This window comes from Aythya marila (genome assembly GCF_965140915.1).
Source record: "Aythya marila genome assembly, chromosome: 15".
NCBI lineage: Eukaryota > Metazoa > Chordata > Aves > Anseriformes > Anatidae > Aythya > Aythya marila.
In genome coordinates, this window is record NC_139056.1 from 2,034,087 (window position 1) to 2,058,010 (window position 23,924).

A 23,924-nucleotide genomic window follows, 5' to 3' on the forward strand; every position below is an offset into this window, starting at 1 on the left:
CTGGTGCCAACGCAGAAATTTTGGGTTTTTTGATCATGGGGCACTTTACTCAGCACCTGGCCTGATGGCCGCAGACGGGTCCCTATCTTTTAGGGGAAAAAGGATCCTGGGCCAGGAACTGGCAGGGCTCATTGAGAGGGCTTTAAACTAGGTAGGAAGGGGGATGGGGCTGAGGCTAGGATTGTTGGGGCTGTGCCAGGGGGAACAATGGCAAGGCCGGAGGATAAGGCAATGGCCCAGCTGAAGTGCATCTACACCAATGCACGCAGCATGGGTAACAAACAGGAGGAGCTGGAAGCCATCGTGCGGCAGGCAGGCTACGACTTGGTTGCCATCACGGAGACGTGGTGGGACCAGTCTCATGACTGGAGTGCTGCAATGCCTGGCTATAAGCTCTATAGAAGGGACAGGCAGCATAGAAGGGGTGGTGGTGTGGCTCTCTATATTAGAGAGTCTTTCGAGGTTGTAGAACTCGAGGTTGGGAATGACAAGGTCGAGTCCCTTTGGGTTAGGATCGGCAGGGACAATAAGGCTAGTGTCCTGGTCGGGGTCTGCTATAGACCGCCGAACCAGGATGAGGAGACGGATGAGGAATTCTACAGGCAGCTGACAGAGGTTGCAAAATCATCAGCTCTTGTACTCGTGGGGGACTTCAACTTCCCCGACATATCCTGGAAGCACAACACAGCCCTGAGAAAGCAGTCTAGGAGGTTTCTGGAGAGCGTGGAAGATAGCTTCCTGACGCAGCTGGTTAGTGAGCCTACCAGGGGAGGTGCCCCGCTAGACCTTCTCTTCACAAACAGAGAAGGACTGGTGGAGGACGTGATCATCGGGAGCTGTCTCGGGCAGAGTGACCACGCAATGGTGGAGTTCACTATTCTTGGCGAGGCCAGGAAGGGGACCAGTAAAACCGCTGTATTGGACTTTCGGAGGGCTGACTTTGAACTGCTCAGGACACTGGTTGGTGGAGTCCCTTGGGAGGCGGTTCTGAAGGGCAGAGGGGTCCAGGAAGGCTGGGCGCTCTTCAAGAGGGAAATCTTAATGGCGCAGGAACGGTCTGTTCCCACGTGCCCAAAGACGAGCTGGCGGGGAAGAAGACCGGCCTGGCTCAACAGAGAATTGTGGCTTGATCTTAGGAGGAAAAAGAGGGTTTATAAGCTTTGGAAAAGTGGGCAGGCCACTAAGGAGGACTTTAAAGAAGTAGCGAGGCTGTGCAGGGACAAAATTAGGAAGGCCAAAGCTCATCTGGAGCTCAATCTGGCTACTGCCGTTAAAGATAACAAAAAACGTTTCTATAAATACATCAACACAAAAAGGAGGACTAAGGAGAATCTCCATCCTTTACTGGATGCGGGGGGAAACTTAGTTACAAGAGATGAGGAAAAGGCGGAGGTGCTCAATGCCTTCTTTGCCTCAGTCTTTAGCGGCAATACTGGTTGTTCTCTGGATACTCAGTACCCTGAGCTGGTGGAAGGGGATGAGGAGCAGGAAGTGGCCCTCATTACCCATGAAGAACTGGTTGGTGACCTGCTACGGCACTTAGATGTGCACAAGTCGATGGGGCCGGATGGGATCCACCCAAGGGTACTGAGGGAACTCGCAGAGGAGCTGGCCAAGCCACTGTCCATCATTTATCAACAGTCCTGGCTATCGGGGGAGGTCCCAATCGACTGGCGGCTAGCAAACGTGACGCCCATCTACAAGAAGGGCCGGAGGGCAGACCCGGGAAACTACAGGCCTGTCAGTTTGACCTCAGTGCCAGGGAAGCTCATGGAGCAGATCCTCCTGAGAGTCATCATGCAGCACTTGCAGGGCAAGCAGGCGATCAGGCCCAGTCAGCATGGCTTTATGAAAGGCAGGTCATGCCTGACGAACCTGATCTCCTTCTATGACAGAGTGACGCGCTGGGTGGATGAGGGAAAGGCTGTGGATGTGGTCTACCTTGACTTCAGCAAGGCTTTTGACACCGTCTCCCACAGCATTCTCCTCAAGAAACTGGCTGCTCTTGGCTTGGACTGGCGCACGCTTCGTTGGGTTAGAAACTGGCTGGATAGCCGGGCCCAAAGAGTCGTGGTGAATGGAGCCAAGTCCAGTTGGAGGCCAGTCACTAGTGGCGTCCCCCAGGGCTCGGTGCTGGGGCCGGTCCTCTTTAATATCTTCATCGATGACCTGGACGAGGGCATCGAGTGCACCCTCAGTAAGTTTGCAGATGACACCAAGTTAGGTGCGTGTGTCGATCTGCTTGAGGGTAGGAAAGCTCTGCAGGAGGATCTGGATAGGCTGCACCGATGGGCTGAGGTCAACTGCATGAAGTTTAACAAGGCCAAGTGCCGGGTCCTGCACCTGGGGCACAATAACCCCAAGCAGAGCTACAGGCTGGGAGAGGAATGGTTGGAAAGCTGCCAGGCAGAGAAGGACCTGGGAGTGATGGTGGACAGTCGGCTGAATATGAGCCAGCAGTGTGCTCAGGTGGCCAAGAAGGCCAACGGCATCCTGGCTTGTATCAGGAACAGCGTGACCAGCAGGGCTAGGGAGGTGATCGTCCCCCTGTACTCAGCTCTGGTGAGGCCGCACCTCGAGTACTGTGTTCAGTTTTGGGCCCCTCGCTACAAGAAGGACATCGAGGTGCTTGAGCGGGTCCAGAGAAGGGCGACGAAGCTGGTGAGGGGCCTGGAGAACAAGTCCTACGAGGAGCGGCTGAGGGAGCTGGGCTTGTTCAGCCTGGAGAAGAGGAGGCTCAGGGGCGACCTTATCGCTCTCTATGGGTACCTCAAGGGAGGCTGTAGCGAGGTGGGGGTTGGCCTGTTCTCCCACGTGCCTGGTGACAGGACGAGGGGGAATGGGTTTAAGTTGAGCCAGGGGAGTTTTAGGCTAGATGTTAGGAAGAACTTCTTCACTGAAAGGGTTGTGAGGCACTGGAACAGGCTGCCCAGGGAAGTGGTGGAGTCACCATCCCTGGAAGTCTTCAAAAGACGTTTAGATGTAGAGCTTAGGGATATGGTTTAGTGGAGGGCTGTTAGCGTTAGGTTGAAGGTTGGACTCGATGACCTTGAGGTCTCTTCCAACCTAGAAATTCTGTGTGTATGGGGGAGTACGTGGTAAATAAGATGAATGAAGAGAATGAAATTTAAAGTAACTTCCTTATTCTGGGTTTATTTTTAACCTAGCTCAGTTCACTGGTCTAGCTTATTGTTTGGCCTAACAAACAAGTGGGCCAGCTTGACTGGGGAGGCAGGAGAGAGACAGAGAGAGAACTCCTAAGCTGTTGATAACTGCTATAACTTCTTTAACTTTCCCAAGAACCTTTGTTTGACACTGGGACCTTTCTCCCCCAGTAAATGCATTAGGAGACAGGGCTGTAGCAAGGTGACAAGGATGAGTAGTAAATCAAAACTTAGTTCTTACTACTGACACCTGCTTTTACCATTATAAAAATTGAATGTTGTTCAGATGCGAACCACGTCTGGGGATGAAATTGTTCCCATTATAGGTCTGCTTCTGAATATCTTTTTTTTTTTTTTTTTTTTTTTTGCACAAGGGCATTCCTTGGAGCTAAAAATACTCCTGAATTCTCCAACTTGAACATACATCTGAAGGATCTTCAGCTTTCTCACCTATACTAAATGGGTTACTATTTTTAGATTAAAGTACGTATTAAGATCTCCAGCAATCACAGTGTAATATTTGGGAAGGAGGGAAACCTCCTGCCCAAGCCAGCTCTTCTTCTAATACAGTGATTAAAAAATTTTAAGGTCATATTCAGACCTGGCATTAGTGCTTACTGTGGCTTTTCCATGAGCCTAGCTCTCTGGCCAGTTTAATTGTCCTCACCTAAACAAGACCTGCCAGTTTCCAAAATGTGGTTGGATCTTACAAGTTTGTAGCAGGCTGTTTAGGAGAGTTCAGAGTTAAACATTTCTCAGAAATAAACAGGTTATAGGAGGAGATGCATGTAATTTTGGTCATTTTAAAGTTAAAGTATCTTTTGCTGTTTGCACCTTATTTACAGGTTAGATTTGGGAATACAAAACTATCTTAATGCTAGACTGGGTCTAGTTAGTGTAGCTTGAGTAAAATATTGGCAGAGGAAAACGAGGCTAATGTTCATTTTTGATCTCTTGTCTTAATATACCTTGAAATGCACATTAAGCACCTCAGCTGCATGCTTTATTAAATCAAAGGATGGGCAGACAGTAAAAATATTTGAGATTTTGGCAGAATACAACTCTGTCAATAAAGAGATGTTTGTGTGTTCTGATCTAAGACATTTTTTTGAAGCTATTGGAATTGTAGAGCAATTAATGGGTCATTTCTGCCCTAAATATCAGAGTGCTGTATACCATGAGAAGCTAGTTAACTTCTGAGTGTTAAACCCATTCTTGGTGGTGTTTCACTTTTGTGTTTCACTTTTGTTTTCTATATCATGCTCAGACATTTGGTGGGGGGCTAATTTGGTAATGTGGCTCTCCAGCTGGGGGTGCCTCGCTTGCCCATAGCTGCCTGGTGTGCAACACCAGTTAACCTGCCCATCACCCTGCCTCTGGCAGCACTCTTTCCTTAGGAGCAGTCTCTAAGCTGGGTGAATTGTTCTGGGGATGGCAGAAGCCTACTTTAAGCCACTGTTTCCTAGATGAGGGTGCCTTGGGAGAACAAGCTCTGAAAATAGGTCACTACTTTGAAAATAATAATTTTGGCCTACATCCTGGTTGAGTTCAGAAGAGTGCCTGGTGAAGTGGGCAGCCTGGGATCTCCTGCTTTTATTTTATGGGCAGAGTCCCTCGGTTTTGGTGGCAGCCCTGTCTAGGTGCTCTTCAGACCCAAAGAGAGAAGAGGCTAGAGGGGTATCAGTTCCTTCTACCCTGCTGCCACTCAGATAGTGCCTTGATCCCCTGCCAGGCTAGGAGTGGCATCTGTGCTCGGACGGATAACGCCGAATTTCTAGCGCTATAGAAACCCAACTCGTCAAGTTAACATATTTAAAGGACTCCTGATTATATTGGCTGAGGCATTCGTTTTCTGGGAGCTGGAACACTTTCCTTGCCCTACCACATTTCTCTGCCATTTATTGGGATCTGTAACTGTAGGTCATGTGTTGGGGGGTGAGGGTATGCAGCTGCCTGCTGGTCTGCTCAGGAGTGTTCAGATTGTGTCTCTTCTATTCACCAGCAGCACAAGTTGTTTTAAAGTAACATTTTAATGGTAGTTCAGTACCTGGACACACCTGAATAATTTAGGTTTTTGGCCTAGCCAGGTTGTTTAACTGTCTTGTGAGATTTAAGAGAAAATAAAATGCTATAGTTCCACTTGTTGCAGTAGCGAGAGATGCATCTCCCATTCCCCAGGGCCCTGCCGGTTATCTTGAATACATTTTTTTCAAGCAGTGATCAAATATGAGGATTGGAGTTAGGCTGCTACAGCTATACTGAAATGTAGATTACTACTGAAGAAGTTTACAGTACCAGTGTAGCCAGCAACAGCTCTTCCGGGGATGTGTGCGTGCCTTGATTTCTACCAATCCTCTCCTCCTTTCTAATCAAAGCTCAAAAACACAATCTGGTCTCAAAAATACTTAAATGACCTAGAACTAACATGCTTTTTGTCTACTGCTTTCCTCCCCCTGACTTCATTTTCACCCTACGATAAGGAATCACAAGGATTAGGAACCACATAAGTGGATGCATGAGAGTTGGGTGTTGAGAAGCTCTGGCTGGCTCCTGGGCTGCTGCCAGGGAGCTCTGCTGGAGACCTGACAAACCAAGTGCACCAGCACAGGAACTGAAGGGTAGCGGTCTCGGCTTTCGTCCTGGATAAAGGATTCATGTAAAGGACCATTGCAAGAATAGTAGTAGTAATAGTAAAATAATACTAAAGAAAAAAATCTTGCTGTTTCTGGTTTTACTCCCTGCTTGCAGAACAGACTGAAAAAGCTACCTCTTATCTGCTCCAATCTTTGACTTACTTGCATCTTTATTAAAATTGGTAACATAAATCAAATGAAAACTTTGCGTGCCCAGCAATGCTCAAAATGGTATTCCTTAAAAACAAACAAAAGTACATTCAATAAACTAAATAGAAAAATGACATATAAAGCCATCCCTAGAGCAGGGCTTGCATCGTGCAATTAATCCAGCACATGCAATGCTACCATGGAACTGGAGGTTGTCACTTAATACAGGTTCTTAACTTCCCACATAGAAGGATCCCATAATTTTGCCAGAGTGCTTTGGACACCAGTGTCATGAATTTTAGTTGGCATGTGTGCAAATGGATGGGCTGGGCTGGAAGGGGAAGCGTTTGGTGGGTGGATCTGGGACAGCCTTTCTGGTTCCCCTGCAGCTGGGCTCCCATGTTCAAGTGGATGCTCCCTGGGGAACCAAAGCTCAGGGGGAGTTAGGAATCGGTAGATCAGGGAAGGAAGGTTGTGGTGACTTGAAGTGCAGTTGGACTTCAGGAATGCTGGATTGGACTGAGTGCTAGGAAGTAAGTACTGCTGCAGTTCCAGCATTTCTGTGTGCCTGTGGAACTCAGGAGGAGTTTGTTGCTACTGATATTTGCAGAAGAGGGAAGAATGAAAATAAAGAACTTTAAAAAAAAAAAAAAATTGGCTGTGAACACTGCAGCTATTAGGTAGGGACGATGGTAGGACTGATAATAAAATCTAGAAACAAAGCGTCTAATAAGTGATATTGGAAGGATTCCCTTTGTGTTCTGGGGTCATGCATTCTGTTTCAATACTTACCAAATACTGTAATAGGGCAGAGGGTGGTACTGGCAGCGGTTTGTTTGATGAAGGCACGCTATTTTTGTCCTGGATCATCCAGCGCAGTACTAATGAGCAGGGTATCTGTGTGCAGCATGGTCCTTGCGGTGGATGACTTCTCTTCTGCCATACAACAGTGTATGGGATAAATCCCAGGGCCTTGCTAGAGAGGCAAGTTCCTAGAGCACAGTAGACAGCCTAATAAAGTCCAGGAGATGTCTAGCATCCCACAGGTTATCATTTGGATGTTTAGAGCTGTCTCTTGTTTACCAAGACAATCCAAGCCCAAGTGAGACAGACATCTGCTCACTCATCCTTTGTCTCTCTCTTCTTGTTTTGGGGGGTTTCTTTGATCTTAAAATGTGCTGAAAATGCATCAGGAATAAAGCATCCACAGGAGTATTAAAATACATAAACTTAGCCATATGAGCTAATCAAATGGCATGTGTGTTTATTTCTTTATTTTAACATTTTAATGGTCAAAGGATGTAGTAGGAAAAAAACAGGTGTATCTGCTAGGTAAAACTATAGACGGTGTATCATGTCTGTTGGCCTTAGTGAACAAGCTGAAACAGGTAAAGAAAGGCTCTCCTGTTACATGTGCACAGATGAATTTCCTTTTGTGTAGCTTAGCTGTTAAAAGTATGCCAGTGTTGTGTTGCCACACCAGTAAACACAACATATTGCCACTTACAAAAACCCAGGTGCTTATAAGGAGGTGAAATAACTGAATATCATATCAAAGGGTTTGTTTTTGCTGGTTCTTTTGCAGGTCTGAGTGCTCTGCCCCAGAGTGCAGCTTCTCCCCCCAGTAACCTCCAGCAAAAAAAGCATTCTCCTTTCAGCCTCAAGTCTATCTTGTCTTAATTCTTTTTCTCTCTTATATCTTCTTATTCTTTACTGCAGAAGCGTGGCATGGCATGTCTTTTCCTTGCAGAAATGGAATAGAGTATCCCATAGAAATGGAAGAGTACTTCACTGTGAATAAAAGTTGCAGCTAAACTATTGCTGCTTCTGCAAATCTACTCTGTAATCCTTCATAAATCCGTATCTTACTCTGACTTTGACCCATAACGTCTGGGTTTTGTTTCCTTTCCTTTTCCCAAACTTGAATGTAATGGCATTCAAATTGGAACTCTTTGCTTCAATTCTGTTATTTCATGGTGTTAACAAACAAACAAAAAACTTGTAGATGAGAAACCTTCAAAGGATTTATACTAGCTGTCGATGTTTTTAATGAACTTTATTTCTTAAGGAAGATTCCTTATTTTGTGTCCTGACTGCTTCTGAAAGGAGAAATAAATCTGTATAGATTCTTAATTGAATAATACGTTTTTGTTGTTGTTGTTGTTGTTGTTGTTTTTAAAGTGTCAGGAATTTCATTCTGAACAGTTTGTGGTATACCTCTCTCTCTGCATTTGTTTTTTGTCCTCTCTTCTGATCAGCTGCCTTGCCCTATCCTACACTCACCATTTCTCTGTTCCTCCAAGGAAAAGTGTTAGGTTTCCAAGTCATGGAAAAGGAGTCTGGGAAGAAGAGAGGAAATGCACTGAGGATCCAGTAATGGGGAGGACTGGAAAAAATAAATCTGCTTTTTCATGCTCCAAGGATATACATAAAATACTGACAGCATCTGTGGGATAAAGGTACAGCTAGAAGTGTAAGTGGCCTAGAAAGAAGAGTGCAACCAGTAAGGGTTTCTGTTCCAGCGGTGCGTGAGCAGTCACCTCGTTTGTAATGTCTGATGATGACACAAGCCACAAGCGATATATCATTTGAGAGGAAAATAAAGGGTGGGGAGAAGACTTTTGGGACTTACGGGTTTCCTGAGACAAAGGAAGAACCATTCATCATCAATAGAATAAGGGGGTTGAGATACAGCTTAATTTGGTGGTGATGTTTGTACCAGCTTCTTGCCAGAGGCAAAGCAGGAAGGCAGTAATTAATTTTGGAAGTCCTCAAAATTTGCTTCAGATGAGTGGTGCAAGCAATGGAGCAAAAATAGCAGTAGTTAGGAAGATTTGCCAGAAAGAATAGAGTATTGAGATTGGGAGTGTATTTGTGGAATTAGGGTGTTTTGCAGAGCGTAAGAAAGATTTAATTCAGTGGCTGACATGCAGTAGTCAGCTGCTCTAAAACACATTTTCAAGTCTGTTTTGTTGGCTTTGTGCTCTGAGAATGGTTGTCCAGAATGCTATTGAAATACAGTCTGAGGGCTTGGCTCGTGGAGCAACAAATGAAATATGCAATAAATAAGAAAGCAAATACACAACAAATGTGTAAACAGTAAAGTAAAACTCACTCTTCAGAATGCAGTTTTGCTCAGCAGTGTGCTAGTTGTTAGCATTGCCCCATGTGAGGTGACTGGCTTTTCAAAGGGATAAAATTTGTGTCCAACTTGGTATTCTTTCTCCATTCTTAAAGAAAACTAAACTAAAGCTTTATCAAGAAGGCTCTGAAGTAAAGAGCTAAATGTTCCTCAGCATGTGGCATGGACACTTTGAAATGCTGCCTCCAATCAGCTGGAGGTACTGGGAGGGCGCTGCAGGTGCAGTGGGGTGGCTCCTGATGGAGGGAAATCCAATGCCTTTCAGGGGAGAAAAGGCTGTGGAGGACATGAAGTGCTCTTAACCTTGGAATGGGTTGGAGAGAGGGTTATGGAGAAATAGTTATTTGGGGTTCTGACACATCGGGGATGTGTCAGAACACATGTGTCAGATTAATGAGAGAGCTGCAATATGCAAGAGCCCCATCGTATAAAACAAAATCTGTCCAAAGCATCACCTCCACACCTGTCAGTCACTTGGTTGGACTGCAAGGTGAAATCTAAATTGCTTAGGTGGATGGCCTCATTTCTTGAATGTCTCTCAAATTTCTGTTTCTAAAATAGTTTTTTTTGCACAGTTTGCATAAACCATGTATTTTTGAGGCGTGCAGCTACAAATGATACTGCATGATGTGTACAGTTCAAGAAGCTGTGTCTGTGATAAAGAATCACATTAAAATGGTTGCTGATTTACAGGTGTTGCAGTGTTTATCAGTAGGTATTCTTTTCATTCTTGTTTGTTTTCCAAGATGCTTGATTTTTGGAGACCTGAGTGTAGCTGTTCTCAGCTGGTGCAGATATGGGGGCATCTACAGCAGTATTTCTGCCTCATTGATTTTGGTGCATTTACATTAGGTTTTGGAAGAGAAATCTGGCCTCAAAATGTCTGCAGCATTGTGCCTTCTGTGTACGTATATTGTTTTCTCTAAAATACAAAGTATACTTCTTTTCTGATTGTGTTTGCTTAACAAATATGAGAAGTTGGCTATGTGGTCCTGTGGCAGCCCTTTGGCACCAGAACAATTGGGTGGATGTTTAACGCTTGAGTAGTCAAACAGGAAAAACTTTTTGGTTACTTCTTAAAAGTTTTCTTATGTTTTCATTCAAAAGGGGAAAAAAAAAAAAAAAGGCTTCAAGCTGCTGACAAAAAAAGCGATAAAATTGTCAGTGGAGTGTTTAAGTGAGAATTAGAAAATTCCTGTCCTGCAGTCTTCTATGAATTCCTCTGTAAATAATGGAAGCCCATGCCAGCGAGTCCTAAAGTTTCTACAGGAAAGGGTTTTGGAGCTGTGGCTTAACTTTCTTTAAACAAAGAGAGGTGTTCTTCATGTAGATAGTATGAAATAATCAACATGGTTTAATACTGATGTTGGTGCCTGCTGGTGTTTGGATGTTTTCAGTGTAGTAAATTCCATTTTTAAAGCAGTAAGGAGAAGCTGATGTTCAGACGCTTTCCAGCAATAACCACCTCTTTCTTGGAGCCCAAGTAATTATTTGCCCACAGTAGCACTGCAGTGGAAAAAAATAGGTTACTGTCAGAATGAAAGGGAAAATCAAGTTTAAATCTTATGTAAAAGTGAATGCTGAGCAAAGCCTAAACTGCGCTGGGACCTGCTGATTCTGTTGTGAAGACCGAGGAAGACTCTGGATTCAGTCCCGTGTTAAGGCTTTTTCAGTGATTGCCAGCATTTGTACTGCAAGGACTGAAAAGGCAGAGCAGCCACTCGGCAGATGATTCATTAAATTAATGCTAGCCAGAAGTGTAATGGCTGTGGTTTCTTGGGAGTGGCCAGACCCCAAAAATCTTTGTGGAAACTGCTGCCCAAATGGGCCTACTTCTGACGTGCAGGATGGGTTTTCTACACAGAACTGTAGGGGTTGGAAGGGACCTCACGAGATCATCGGGTCCAACCCCCCTGCCAAAGCAAGTTCCCCAGAGCAGGCTGCCCAGGTAGGCATCCAGACAGGCCTTGAATATCTCCAGAGAAGGAGACCCAGTAACCTCCCTGGGCAGCCTGTCCCAGTGCTCCGTCACCCTCAGCATGAAGAAGTTCTTTCGCATGTTGGTGCAGAACTGCCTGGGCTCCATTTTGTGGCCGTTGCCCCTTGTCCTGTCCCCACAAACAACGGAAAGGAGGTTGGCCAAATCCCTCTGTCTCCCACGCATATGGGATTTATGAACATTAATAAGATTCCCCCTTGGTCTTCTTTTCTTCAGGCTGAACAGAGCCAGGTCTGTCCTTTTCTGCTTGTTGTTGTTGTCCAGCTGAAGTTTTTATCAAACGTGGAAAAGTGCTAACAAGGGAGATCTGGAAACTTAGCTTATTAAATAACAACCTCAAAAACTCATGGGAACAATATCTTTCCGGAATTTGGGGAACTGGTGGAATATAGAAATTCTGTAATCTGCATTTTGGACAAGAAACTGTTTTGTTCTAGCCCATCATAAAGCATCCCTTCTGAAAAGGGAACGTTTCTTGTTTTGCTCACTCTGCGGTTGTTAGTTTTAGATGACAGCATAATTACTTTTTGTTAATTACAGTGAAAATGAATGGTGAGATTAACCCAAAGCACAGATTTTTGTAGTAGGAATCTCTTAAAATCATCGCTTACGAATATGTTTGCTCGCAACTTGTGTTATTAAACCTAAACATGCTGCAAACTGAATTCCACGAGGAAATAATGCTTTTGGTGGCAGCGCTCCTTGCCTTTCTGAGGAAACCTTACGAGCTCCTCCTTTGGCAGGCGTGGATGTGTGCATGTATGTCAGTTCCCGTAAAGGCCTGAAATCATTCAGGGCTTTTGTTGTCGTTAACCCCCACGTGTAACCATGACCCCAGCACTGGCTGCATCTTGAGGGGCTGGATGCCCGCAGGCCCAGCTCAGCGCCCCATGGCCACAGGTCGAGTGAGGAGGAAACCTTCAGAGGGAATTGGAGGGAGTCATGGGAGGGGAGGCCCCCACGCTGGGTACAGGGCTGGGTGGGGAGCCGGGGCTCAGCCTGCACCCCAAAGCCCTTCCACGTGGGTGCGCCCCAGCAGCCGGGATTGCTTTTCTGGAAGTGGAAGGGAAACAACCCAGGTGCTCCGTTAGTCTGAACACCAAAGTTGTATTCACACTAAGGATTATAGATGGTCTAAAACTGTCTTCTGAGTTAGGAACCTTGGATTTTTTTTCCTACGCTGTTCCTGTTTAGGCTGTTTACAGATTTTTTGGGTCAAAAGCTTCTTATAGAAACCCCACATATCTCCGTAAGATCAGGCATCCTGTATTAAGCAAACATTGTGTGTAACCTGGTGCCTTGTGTCTTGAGGGTTGTCAGCAGCAGATGCCTATGGTGAATGTTAAGCCATGGAGCACTCACTTCTCCACTGCCCGCGCCCTGAGGGTTTTCTGAAGCTCCCTAGGCTGCCTCCTCGTGTTTTAACAGCTTTTGATGGAGTCATCTTCCATTTATTTCTTTGCTTTTGGAAGTGAATGGGAATAATATATGCTTTGTATAAGTTCACCGTGGTTCTGCATCTTGAATACTGAGTGCAGCCTGGTTTAACAGCCTTGCTTTTTTGCTTTTTTTCTCCATTTTGAAAAGGTCCAGGAAAAAAAAAAAGTGCAACAAGGAAAATAAAAATCATCAAAAGTGTTAAATGGCTGTTGTAGCTGTAACGACTATATAGACTAGGAAGCAGCTGTCTGGCACTACCTTCATGGATAACTGAGGAAAGATACGATAAAAGCCTGGAAGGCACAAGTAGCAGAAGGAGAAGAAGCAGCAGTTTAAGAACTGGAGAATGTCAAATGCAACATCAGAGGGTAGGTTGAAAACAAAAAGAAAGAGTTATTTTGTACGACAGCTAAACGGTGGCACTCTTTGCCGGGATCTTGTAAACTCCGGCGATGTGTGCTGATTTGAAAAGTGAGGGACACCCTCACAGGGAATTTTCAAAAGCAGAGGCACCATCCACAGGCCAGGATGTCCCTGAGCTGTAAGACCTGGGGCCTGGCAGGACACCCCCAGTAGCGTCCCTCCCCACCACTGCTCCTTGTCCCCACCAGGCCCCCCCCCATGCCGCTGGTAGCACTCTGCTTTGTGGACCTCCTGTTTTGAACCCACACCGCTGCTTCTGAGACAAAAAGTGCTAGTAAGGTGGCTTGAGCTCCACAGCATCCTCTGTATATTTCATGTGATTCTTGAAAAATTATTTTATTTGCTTGCCTACCGTAATTTAAATTTCATGGAATTTAATGTAATGCCCCTTACTTTGCAAGTGGAAAATAATCATTTTCTTGGGCATCCTTTGTCTCCCTGCCCCAGGTTCTGTCTGGCATGTTCCTTACCCTCATTTAGTCACCTTTTCTGAATGGGGAATGAATATATCTACTCTGTTTTCTCTGCCCTCATTCTGAATTCGTTTTAACTACAAAATAAAAGCTAAGTGTACAAGACAAACCAGCACACACAGCAGCATGTACAGTTCTCCCTTATAAAAACAAAGCGTATCTCTTTGCTTCCGTGTAATAGTTCAGATCATTGTAGCATTCAGCACGCTTAATTAGAGCCCGTGGCAGTTGTTTTTTATACAAGTACCACTTCAAGAACAATGCAGTCAGATACTGTGGATAGCAGGTCCCAAGACCTCCTACCTGTGCATCCAAACTGAGCAGTACGTGCATGATGCTTAAGTGTCCTAGGTCCCCATGCTCTGGGTACCAAGCAGTGTTTACACATCAGAAACTTGCCATAGATCTGCCAGACCAAGTCTGTAGGTGACTTGGCTTGTGGTTATAGCTGCTATGCTGTAATAGTTACCTTTAAAACAGGTTTAGTAGTTGCATAATTAGGCTAAGAGGAGTCATTTCTTGTGAGCACAATTGATTTAGACTCCTTCACAGCTCAGCACAAAAGCCTAGATTTAGAGTTGCTTGTGTTCTCCAGTGAGAAAGAAATACCATTAACTCCATTTTCTTTCTTTCTCACAATCACATAACAGCATTTAAGGTTGTTCTCCGGAGTCTGGTTTGTTTGCCTTTCCTTTTTACTAGGCTGCTCTTAGAACTACTGAGAGCCTGTAACAAGCACATCAGATTTCTGTGGTCCTGCCCTGTGTCCTGCCCCATTTTTCTGCATGTTGCAGTGTGTAAAGAAGAGATGGAACACAATCAGTGCTAGCAAACCTGTGATGGTAAAGGAAGACCACTAAAAGCACTTCTGAGTCATGGGAAGAAGTGCCGATGGTGTTGGATCTCAGGTGTGAAGTCTCCGATGTGCATAGACTGCACTTCGTCTAGCGTGGAGTGATCTGTTAATGGTGTGGTGGTGGTGTTTTTTCTAAACAGACCCTGGGCAAGAAATTACTGATAGTCCTACTTACAGACAAGGTATGAGGCTAAAAGTGGTCCACGTCGTGTCATCCCCCCATCCCGTGTGCTAGTGTCACTGCAGTGCAAAATCTGTATTATCCACTAATGCTCTCTGCTGGAAAATTGGGTTTGCTTTTAAACTCTAACATGGGCAGACGAACTATGTTTTCAGTTTCAGAAAATCATGTCAGTATTATGACAAAATCAGACTTCCTGTGCCCATGCTACCTCTCCATGCTGCCACTGGTGTCAGGAAAGCTCAGTGTATGCCCAGACAGTGTTTAGCAGTGAGCAGCACAATTAGTGATTCCTGTAAGCACAAATGCATCCTCAATGAGTATTTCAGAAATTAAAGTGATGGCTAATGATGTTTTAACTAGGTTACAAAAGTAACTACACAAAATCATCCTACCTTCCAGAGCTCGTTGTACAAGTACTGTATATAATCATACTAACCCTCATTTTAAGAAAGGGTAAAGTAATATTCTTTATTATTGTTACAAGTGCAAAGGTTTTTTGTTGCTCTAAGTTTGTAGCAAGAATTCAGCCATGGTATTTTGCTTTAATAACCCAGAACTTTAGAATCTGAGAAGTGTACTCAGCCAAGATGATACAGAGGTGAGTTCTGGGTATGTATGTAGCTGACTGACAGGTCAAAATTAGGCTGGCTCAGGTGGTGGAGCCGTATGCTTTTCTAAACTTGAAAGAGAAGTTTATCAGGCTAAAGGGAGCATAATCATGAGCCCCATAATGTGTTCATAGTACTACCCAAATAAGCTTATTTAATTATTAATTTGTATCTCTTTAAAACACAAAGAATGTGATCACAGCACTGCGGCATGCTGAGTGTAGCGTCACAGGTAAACAGAAGTGCTCCGTGATGCTTGGACTGCCCTGGCTTCAGTTGAGAATGCATCATTTTCCCTATGTTAGAAGTTCACTTTTCTTTAAGTAGGTTTTCAGCCCTTCTAGTGATGATTGCCGAAGAGATTAGTGTTTGTTGTTGCAAGAGATAAGTCAATTAATTAGTCAGTAGAGCAGTAAAACATGAAGAGGGGTGTGATACTGGAAAAACACATTGTTTAGGGTGTGTTCAGTAGGTTGGGATCAAGTGCCTTGTCTTCAGCAAAAATGTAATCATGCTATCATCTCTGGAATGTGCAGAGACAAGACTTAACGAGTTAGGATGGTTGCTTCTCTAGCCGTGCTCCTCTAGATGCGTGAACAGAAGGCAGTGAAAGTCCAGTGGTTGTTGCAATAATAGGTCGTGATACTTCTGATGTTTCAGCCTTTCCGTGTCGTGAAAGAAAATTATTTGTCTTGTCAACTGTTCTGTTTACTGTTTTGAGTACTACATAGGAGCCAGAAGCAGTCGTCTTTCCTTTTTCTTCCGGGTCCAGTAGTTTTCTACACGTGTAACCTAAGCTAGCAAAGCTCAGCAGACTAATAAAACAAACTATGGAGTGATTCTCAGCAGACTTTCTCTTGCCCAGATGACTGCTGAGGAGCTTGTGGCACTGTGGAAGGGGTAAAAACAGGTTAGTGAGAGGTTGGCATCTTTCAGAGAAATATCACTGTATTGAAGAAAAAAGTCACGCTGGTATTGTTGCGTACCCCAAGTTATTAAACACTTCGAGCTTTAAAAGTGTGTGAAAATTTTCTTAAAATACGTTGAGAAAGCAATCTGTAGAAACTGCTCCAGCAGAAGTATAAAGTTGTAAATATGTTGGATAATTATAGGTGTGTTGCTAGTGTCCAAGCTGAACTCTGGTTCATGCAGTCTTTCATTTGACACTGAATTATTCATAAAGCGATGAGTTAAACTGCTGAAAGCTGGCAGTAATTTAGTCACTGCTTGGTTTAGTAAATTTGGGGAGGTGTGGTGACTTCTTAAATGGCAGCTTTTGATCCACTGAATAATTGTATTGATAATACCTTAAATGATTTATATATGTCTATAAAAAAATTAGTCGCCTTTTTAAGGCTTCAGCATACTGATAAGCATTTTACAAAACAAAATGTTATCTCTAAATATAAGCAATTTGCTGCAGCAACTCATTTATCTGCCTAATTCAGGGAATCGCTTCTATGTAGGCTGTTTGTTCTCAGCTACTTTTCTATTCGTGAAGTTCCATTGTACCTCCCTTTTACTTTCAAGTAATGATAGCTTTCTTAGTAGGATGACGTTTCAGATATTATTTACCATGGTATGTCTCTCATGCACGTTTGGTATTCAGAAGTTTCTTAGGGGAGTAATTCTGGTTTATCTGAGGATGTAACAATCCTGTAACTTACTAAGATCATACCTTTTTGGATTCATTAGGTACACTGACATGCCATAAAAACACTCTTGCCGTCCTGTATTTTGTCAAAATGTTCTCTTTAACAGGCAGATGTAATGATAGGAATACAAGACAACAGCAATATAATGATTGATCAGTGTAATAAGCGGTGGCTACAGCATTACTGTCTGTCTAGTCATTGTTAAATGTTCTGTAGGCATGGCAGGGATGAGTCTGCTTCCAGGAAGTTTTCCCATCCCAATAATGTTTTCTTCATTTACTGTCTTGCGTAGCATCGTTTCTGACTGTGGGGGATTTGCAATTCAGTCAATAGTGCAATAATTATTTGTTTCAGATGACAGCTACAGGGTAAGAGACTTCTGTATAACTCTATTTTTTTTAAAGAACTAACATTGGCTACTTGTTCTCTCTTTAGTGAATAAATGTCTTTTCTATTTTCTTTCTACTAAATTCGCTAAGGCAAATTTTGAAAGCACCAAGGACCATTAAACAATGGCTCCCTCCCTCACTACACGTCATTTCTCCTCCTGTGACCACAACACATTTTGTTTCTTCACGTGCGAGATCACCTCTTGCCTTCTGATGCTTCTCCTTAGGTTTTACTTAGTGTCCTTTATAGCTTTCTAGTTTAAGGGCTTGCACACAGTACCGTTTGACAATGAATCAAGTAATGAAAAAGGGAAGGAAAAATATAAAAATTAAAAGAAAATGGGGGGGGGGGGGCACAAATCGCCCACCATATTGCTAATATGAAAACTCTTTGCTGTAATTGCATGATTTTTTTTACAAGTCATGGAAACATCTGTAGCAGCAACAATCTATACCTTCACACCAGTCTTCAGGATCTTACTGATATAGCTACTTTTTTTCCTTCCTCCTCTACCTGGCCGACTTGAGTTCCATCTCTTTATTCCATCTTTTGAAAATGTTTGGGGTGGCACCTGCTTTATTTTTTGGATGCCTTTTGAAAGGCAGTCAAAGTATGGAAATTGGTTGTTGCATTTTCACGTTTTCATTACAGCAACCTCAGAGTGCCTTAAAAAATGGAGCTGTAGCACACTTTTTGCTTAATTTGCTTTCTCCTGAGTCCCTTTGTGCAGGTAAGAAGTAGTGCTTGTACGCTAACTGCAGGTAGGGATTAGAGGCCAAATATTTTCTCTCACATCTGAAAGACTGAATTCTTCCAGAGCAAGCTGGTCGCTTTCTTCCATCCAAGGAATATTTTATAAATCTTTTCTTTGAACAGTTCTAGTTGTTCAAAGATTGGGTGTTGTAAGTTAAGTTTCTTGAGATCACGCAACTTGTTTGTTTGTGTCTGCTGTGTGTTTAACCCCCTGCCTCCTGGGAGTGGTGCCTGGTACTCTGCCTTCACAGCAGAGCTTTCCAGGCTCCTGGGGAGCAGGTCACTGGAAACCCACAGACTTTTTTGTAAACTTCTAGTGTAATTGTATAAAACCCGGTTCCACTGACTCAGTAGACTTCCTGCACACCACTTACGGTTTGGGGAATCTTTGCTGCAGAGGGCTGTGAAGTAGCCTGTCTGCACAATCGTTTCCCATGGAAGGTGGATATTTATTCTTTCATCTTCTCCACATTGTTGGAAGTTTCTTGTTTGCTTTCAAGAAGTAATATTCTTTAAGGTTATTGGAATGGGTCTCATCAGTGTCTAGTAGAGGTCAGTGTGGTGGCAGAAGACACGATTATTTAAAATAGCACTTAAAATCACTGAGCTCTGTTTCAGGATGATTTCTAGCAATGGTGTGGCTTTTGTTTGTTTTTGTTTTTCAGCTGTGTGGTATTATCAATGTGGTAGTGGTATTTTGAATCATGTACTCCCTAATGCATTTTAATATAGCTACTTTAAAAAATCCTGTAAAGATACCGTATTTCCCTAAATTGAAAAGGACTTGTGATAAGCACTGTGGACCAGCAGTTCAGCAAAGCTGCCTCAGAAAGTCCTTTTCCAACTTCAAGTGGTCCAATGAATTCTGGCACTGAGATGGAAAGTTGGCCTAAGCTTTTATGTTCAGCACGTGGTTGATACCCTCTGATGCTGGTGTAATCTGACTGCTGCAAGACTGATTTCACTAATTTTTAAGTGAGATTTGCATAGTCCGTGTTTTTAAAAAGGTATTAAAAGGCATTTTAAAGTCTTCCGTGAAGTAACAAAGGCTGAGATTCTGGAACACTCAGCAGTGGGGGAGAAAGGCTGGTCTTTTCACTGTTCTCCCCATAAAGGCAGAATCCTGCATCTTGAAGCATCGCAGGGCAGCTCCTGAGGCTGCTGCCAGTAGCAAGCAGCCGTAGGACTTTCCTTTGCCTTGTAAACGCCGGAGCTTCTTGCTTGTCCTTTCTGGAGTAGTCGTGGAGGTTCTGCATGGAGGTCTGTATGAACCGTAGAGACACGGGGAAGTCAATGCTGGTGGTTGCCATCATGAGGCAACCATACATGATAAACCATAAGTTTTTAGTGTCACTGCTATTCCAAAACTGTGGTCTGTTTAACCTCAAAAGGAAACAGAATTTTTTCATAACCTGCTACGGAGACTGCTTCAGTTTCTTCTCTCTCGCTGCCAGATCCAAAAGCTAATGAGAAGCACTGTAATCTTTCAAAATGTGAGTACTTGGTATCACATGAGTCATGACTGAAACCTGTGAGGTTAGTAGCTCACTGCTGTCAGCCTTAAACTATGGCAGAATACTGCTACCAGATAACTGCTGCCATAGCGGGGTCAGTCTGTGGCTTTTGCTTACCTGTGACTGGAAGCACATTTGCTGCTGAGCTACCTATCCTGTATCTTGGAGATGCATGAAATTCTCCATGTTTTTCAGTACAAATATAACAGGCCTCATATTGTTTCAGAGGCCACATTATCTTGACAAAATCTTTTTTTGCTTTCTCATAAACAGGAAAAAAATACAACATTCTCTGAGTTTTCTTTCCCTGTAGATTTGAATCATTGTGAACAGTAAAACAATAGAGCAATACATCTTACAGTGACACTGAGTTCATCCTACTAAACCAGCTGAATCCATCTGAAGAGCTTTCTTGAGTCCAGGCTTTCTCAATCATTTTGCTATTTTCATTCTGATTACTTAACATTGTGAGTATTTACCTATGTTGATGTTGAGGTCACTGTCCATAATGAGGAGATTTTAAAAAATGCTTTCCGTCAGAGCTGGCATCCTTGGGCATAATTGTAGCTCCAGAGAATTCTGACTTTCGAATAACCACTTTGCTTTCAGGCTTTCATCTGAACTCTTTAGTGATAGACTTCGTTAATGAGTGATGAGTACACAGTAATTTGATGCACAGTAATTCGTGTATGATCCAGTAACTTATCTGTGTAAGGTGACTTGCTTCTCATCACTTTCCTAAACTGTACTGTCATGTCCCACTGTCTTTCTGGTTGCATACGCCAGTTTCTTAGACTTGATTCACTTCAACATTTGTGATCTTTCAGAAAATAAGCAAAAGCTGTTTTGCTCAAACTTGCTAGTATCTGAAGTGTGTCTTTTCAGATGCTAACAGAACCTCCAAACTGCTGAAACCCTCTTCGAACATCCGGAGCTGTTTTGTTTCTTAGTAGTGCAGTAGCATGAATAGATAGAAAACTGCGTACAACCCTCAATGTTTGACTTGTCATCACTGTTTGTCATGTCCTACATTCTTTTTTCTAATAATACAATATCTAAACAGTTGTAAGTGTTGCATTTTAGGAGATAGAAAACGAGTGTTCTTTACTGACACTGTCTAAAGTATTGGAGGCTACAGTAATTTAGTATTTTGTAGTACTGTATTTCAGGAGTTGAAGACACTCCTTATTCATAAGGCCATTTTATGCTTTGTTGTACTACCTTCTTCATTTATGTGGTTTATGTTAAATTTTGGTTGATTATTTTGTGCCTTTATTTCAAGGATACAATTACAACTGTTTGTTCTGGTCTAGGAACTGACGGGTGACATGACTTGGGTGGTGTTGACCCAATGTGGTTTAAGCTGTGCTGAAGACAGCAGTGTGTTCGGGAGGAAGGCCTTCCTGACCTGTGTGGACAGGTGTTTTTTCTTCATCCAGTCTTGTACAATGCTAAGAACTCTTTGGCTTGAGGCTAAGAAAAGTTTTGGTTTTTGGTGGTGTGGTTTTTTTTTGTTGTTTTTTTTTGTTTGTTTGTTTGTTTGTTTTTTGTTTTTTGTTTTTTTAAATTAAATCTTGGTGCAATTTGACGTTTCTTTCCTCTTAAGGACAACAGAGAAAGACATCAATACTTCAATGCTTGGTTCAAAAACAAATGTTGTCATACTGCTTGCTAGCAAATCTCTTAAACAAGGTCTGTGTTTGCTTTGTGCAAAGCATTTACAGTAATTGTTGAGTTTTATTAGAAATCATAAACTTCCTTTATTCACAGCAGCCGAAAACATTTGTTACTATTATCTGTCTTCCCTATCTTAAGGCTGTGTTACAAAATGTGTGTCAATATCTGTCAGGAGAAGCAGCAGCAGCATGCATTGTGATTCAGTTTATCTTATCACTAAGTAGTATCTCTCAGAAGCTGCATCTCTTGTATCTTTTCAGTTGATTGCTTTTGCTGTGATAGCTTGTGTTTTCTCCCTGCGTGCGGATCGTAGAGCGGTATCTCACAGACAGCTCTAGAGTTGGCTAAGGATGGATATTTCCCAATAAAACATGATTTCAACATTTAAATTCTCTGCGAGAAAAATAGTTTGTTGGTGAAGAACCAGCTATTCCTCAACGGTTTGCTTCAATTTGTTTCTGGATATGAAGTTAGCTCGATGGCAACTTTGATACTGGGCTTTGACTGTTCCAGTTCGGTGTGTGAGCAGCAGTATGGCTGCGAGCAGGCTGGGTGCTCCCAGGGAGGAGAAGTGACCCAGAGGATGGATGGCTTCCTTCTTAGGCTTGTTCCGTGCTGTTAAACAAAAAAGAAAAAAAAAAAAAAAGAAAAAAGAAAAAAAGAAAAAAGAAAAAAAAAAAAAGGCAGCAAGCTGTGGAAATAAACTTAGTGATCTGTACTTTTTACTCTCCTTTTTGTCACCCTCTTCTTGAATTGCAGCAGTTTAAACCTCTCCCTCCCTGATTCTGTTGTAGTTGGGTTCTTTTTATTTGAACTTTCTGTGCTGTAGCATTGCTGGTATTGATGCCTACCAGCATGGGCTTCTTTAATCTTCTGCAAACCTCTGTCTAGTGCAACCCAGACTTTGCTTCATAACTGATCCTGCTATCATCCTTCTCAGGAGAGGTGAGGAAGGCACACACTTTAGTCTGGGCACTGCATGCTGTGCGTCTGCAGCATTTAAATAGCACTCACGCCTCGGTGAGATGTGCTGTAACCCACCAGGCCTCTGATAGTCAGGGGTCAGTGTCACAGTTTATGGTCGTTTGTGTCTGGTCCAGGAACAAACCTCAGGTGGGTTTCTGCTGATGCCCAAGGCAGAGGCTGTTTGTTCTGGGGGTTTCCTCGCAGAGCTGCTGCTGCAGTAACACCAGGGTAGGAACGCCTGTCGTTTGCATCTCTTTCCTTCTGTACTGTGAACTGCAAGAAGGCAGCAACACCCAACGTGATGGGAGGATTGAGGCAGCCCAATGCTACCTTGCTTCTCACTGAGCTGGCAGCAGCTTTGGCCTCAGCTCTGGCTTCTCAGGACGTCCAGGGTCGGTGAGCATCGTGCAGTGAGTGCACGTTCTTCTAGTCGCTCCTCTGGCACGAAACGGGCAAAGGGAGAGCAGTGTGTGGAGGAGGGGCCCGAGTGACCTGTCCCCTGTCCCAATCCCCCCAAACGCCCAGTCCCCAGCCCCGCTCCTCCCCTGGGCACTGGGGGCTGTGGGTGCCCGGGCCAAGCGGGTACTGCTGTCCAAGGTGCTGACGGGGCGCGGGGAGGCGCCGGGTGGCCGCTGACTGGGGGCTGCCCACGGGCTTCTTCCTCTGGGGTCATGTGTGCCCATGGGCTGGCAGCAAAGGAGGGCCGAGTTTTGATTCCGTAATGGGAAAGCGTTTGTTCAAGAATGTATATGGAGGAAAAGCACATGGCAGTAACTGTGCTGAAGTGATCAGTCAGCTTCTGGTGCAGAGCAGTGCAGCAAAGTGGTGTTCTGTTGTTGGGTTCATCGGGAAGATGCTGAAGCAATTCATCTCTGAAACTCTGTTCTATGATTCACAGAGTTGTTTCACATCTCCTGTTTTAGTGGCATTTACATGTTTAAAATGGTTATCATAGCAAAACTTAGTAGCAATAGTGGCTAGAAACTGCAAAATCTTACCTCTAAGATGATCCTGAGAGGGGAAAGGATTTTCCTTCCAAAGTTTTCCAAGTAAGATTTAAAAACACAACTTTAATTAAATGTTTAGTTTTCCTTTAAAAAGCAGTGGCACTGAAGAAGACTTGAAGTAGATTGTTAATGTACATGTCTGATGTTAGAAGTATATCTATAAAAAGGTGGAATGGCAGGAAAAAAAGCCATTTAAAGGTTCATTTTTTTTTTTTTTACAAGACATGATTAAGAAATACTGAGTGTAATGCCATTTGCAAGTTTAAGAATCAAGTTGTTTTTTATATTTGTGTTCTGTATTAACATGGACTTTTTGCTCAATCCTTAAGTGTCTATCTCTTTGAGGAATTTTACAGTTAGATGCATACCTGTGCAATAGTTGCACTACAGCTTCAGTGGATACTGCTCTGCAGGAAAAAGCATGCCTTTTGTGTCTTGTCTATCTCGTAAACATTGCTGGAGATAGAAATGTTAATACAGCTGAATAATATACATATTTTTATTTTTCTGTGTTAGCTGGAGATGCAGATGATCCTCCAAGAATTACTCAAAATCCTGTCATTAATGGGAATGTAGCAATGGCTGATGGACATAACAACACCGAAGAAGACATGGAAGATGGTATGTAAATATTTGATGAAAACATGCAGCTTGCTTATTTCTTTATTTTTAGGAGTTTAAGAACAAAATGCTCCATGTCTTGTGTGTCCTCTAAACTACAGCTCACTAGAAAATCAAAGCCTCAGTAGTTATTGCTTTTTTTCTGTTTAGGTGTTCTTATGACCTAGCTATACAGTAGGATTAGGCATCTGAGGGTTTGTTACTTGTTTTTCTTTTTTCATTTAAAAATTGCAGGAAGTGATACTGTTTGTTGTTATATTTTGTGATAT

The 23,924-nt window shown here is 43.3% G+C and overlaps 1 protein-coding gene across 1 annotated transcript in view; it reads left to right on the forward strand.

Annotated features, from left to right (window-relative positions):
• The window catches only part of USP7 (ubiquitin specific peptidase 7), a 76,543-nt gene that overhangs the window by 12,693 nt on the left and 39,926 nt on the right, over window positions 1-23,924 (forward strand). The window contains exon 2 of the mRNA XM_082772698.1: window positions 23,551-23,655. Coding sequence (XP_082628824.1) covers window positions 23,551-23,655 — 105 coding nt within the window. The remainder of the gene's footprint in view (window positions 1-23,550; window positions 23,656-23,924) is intronic.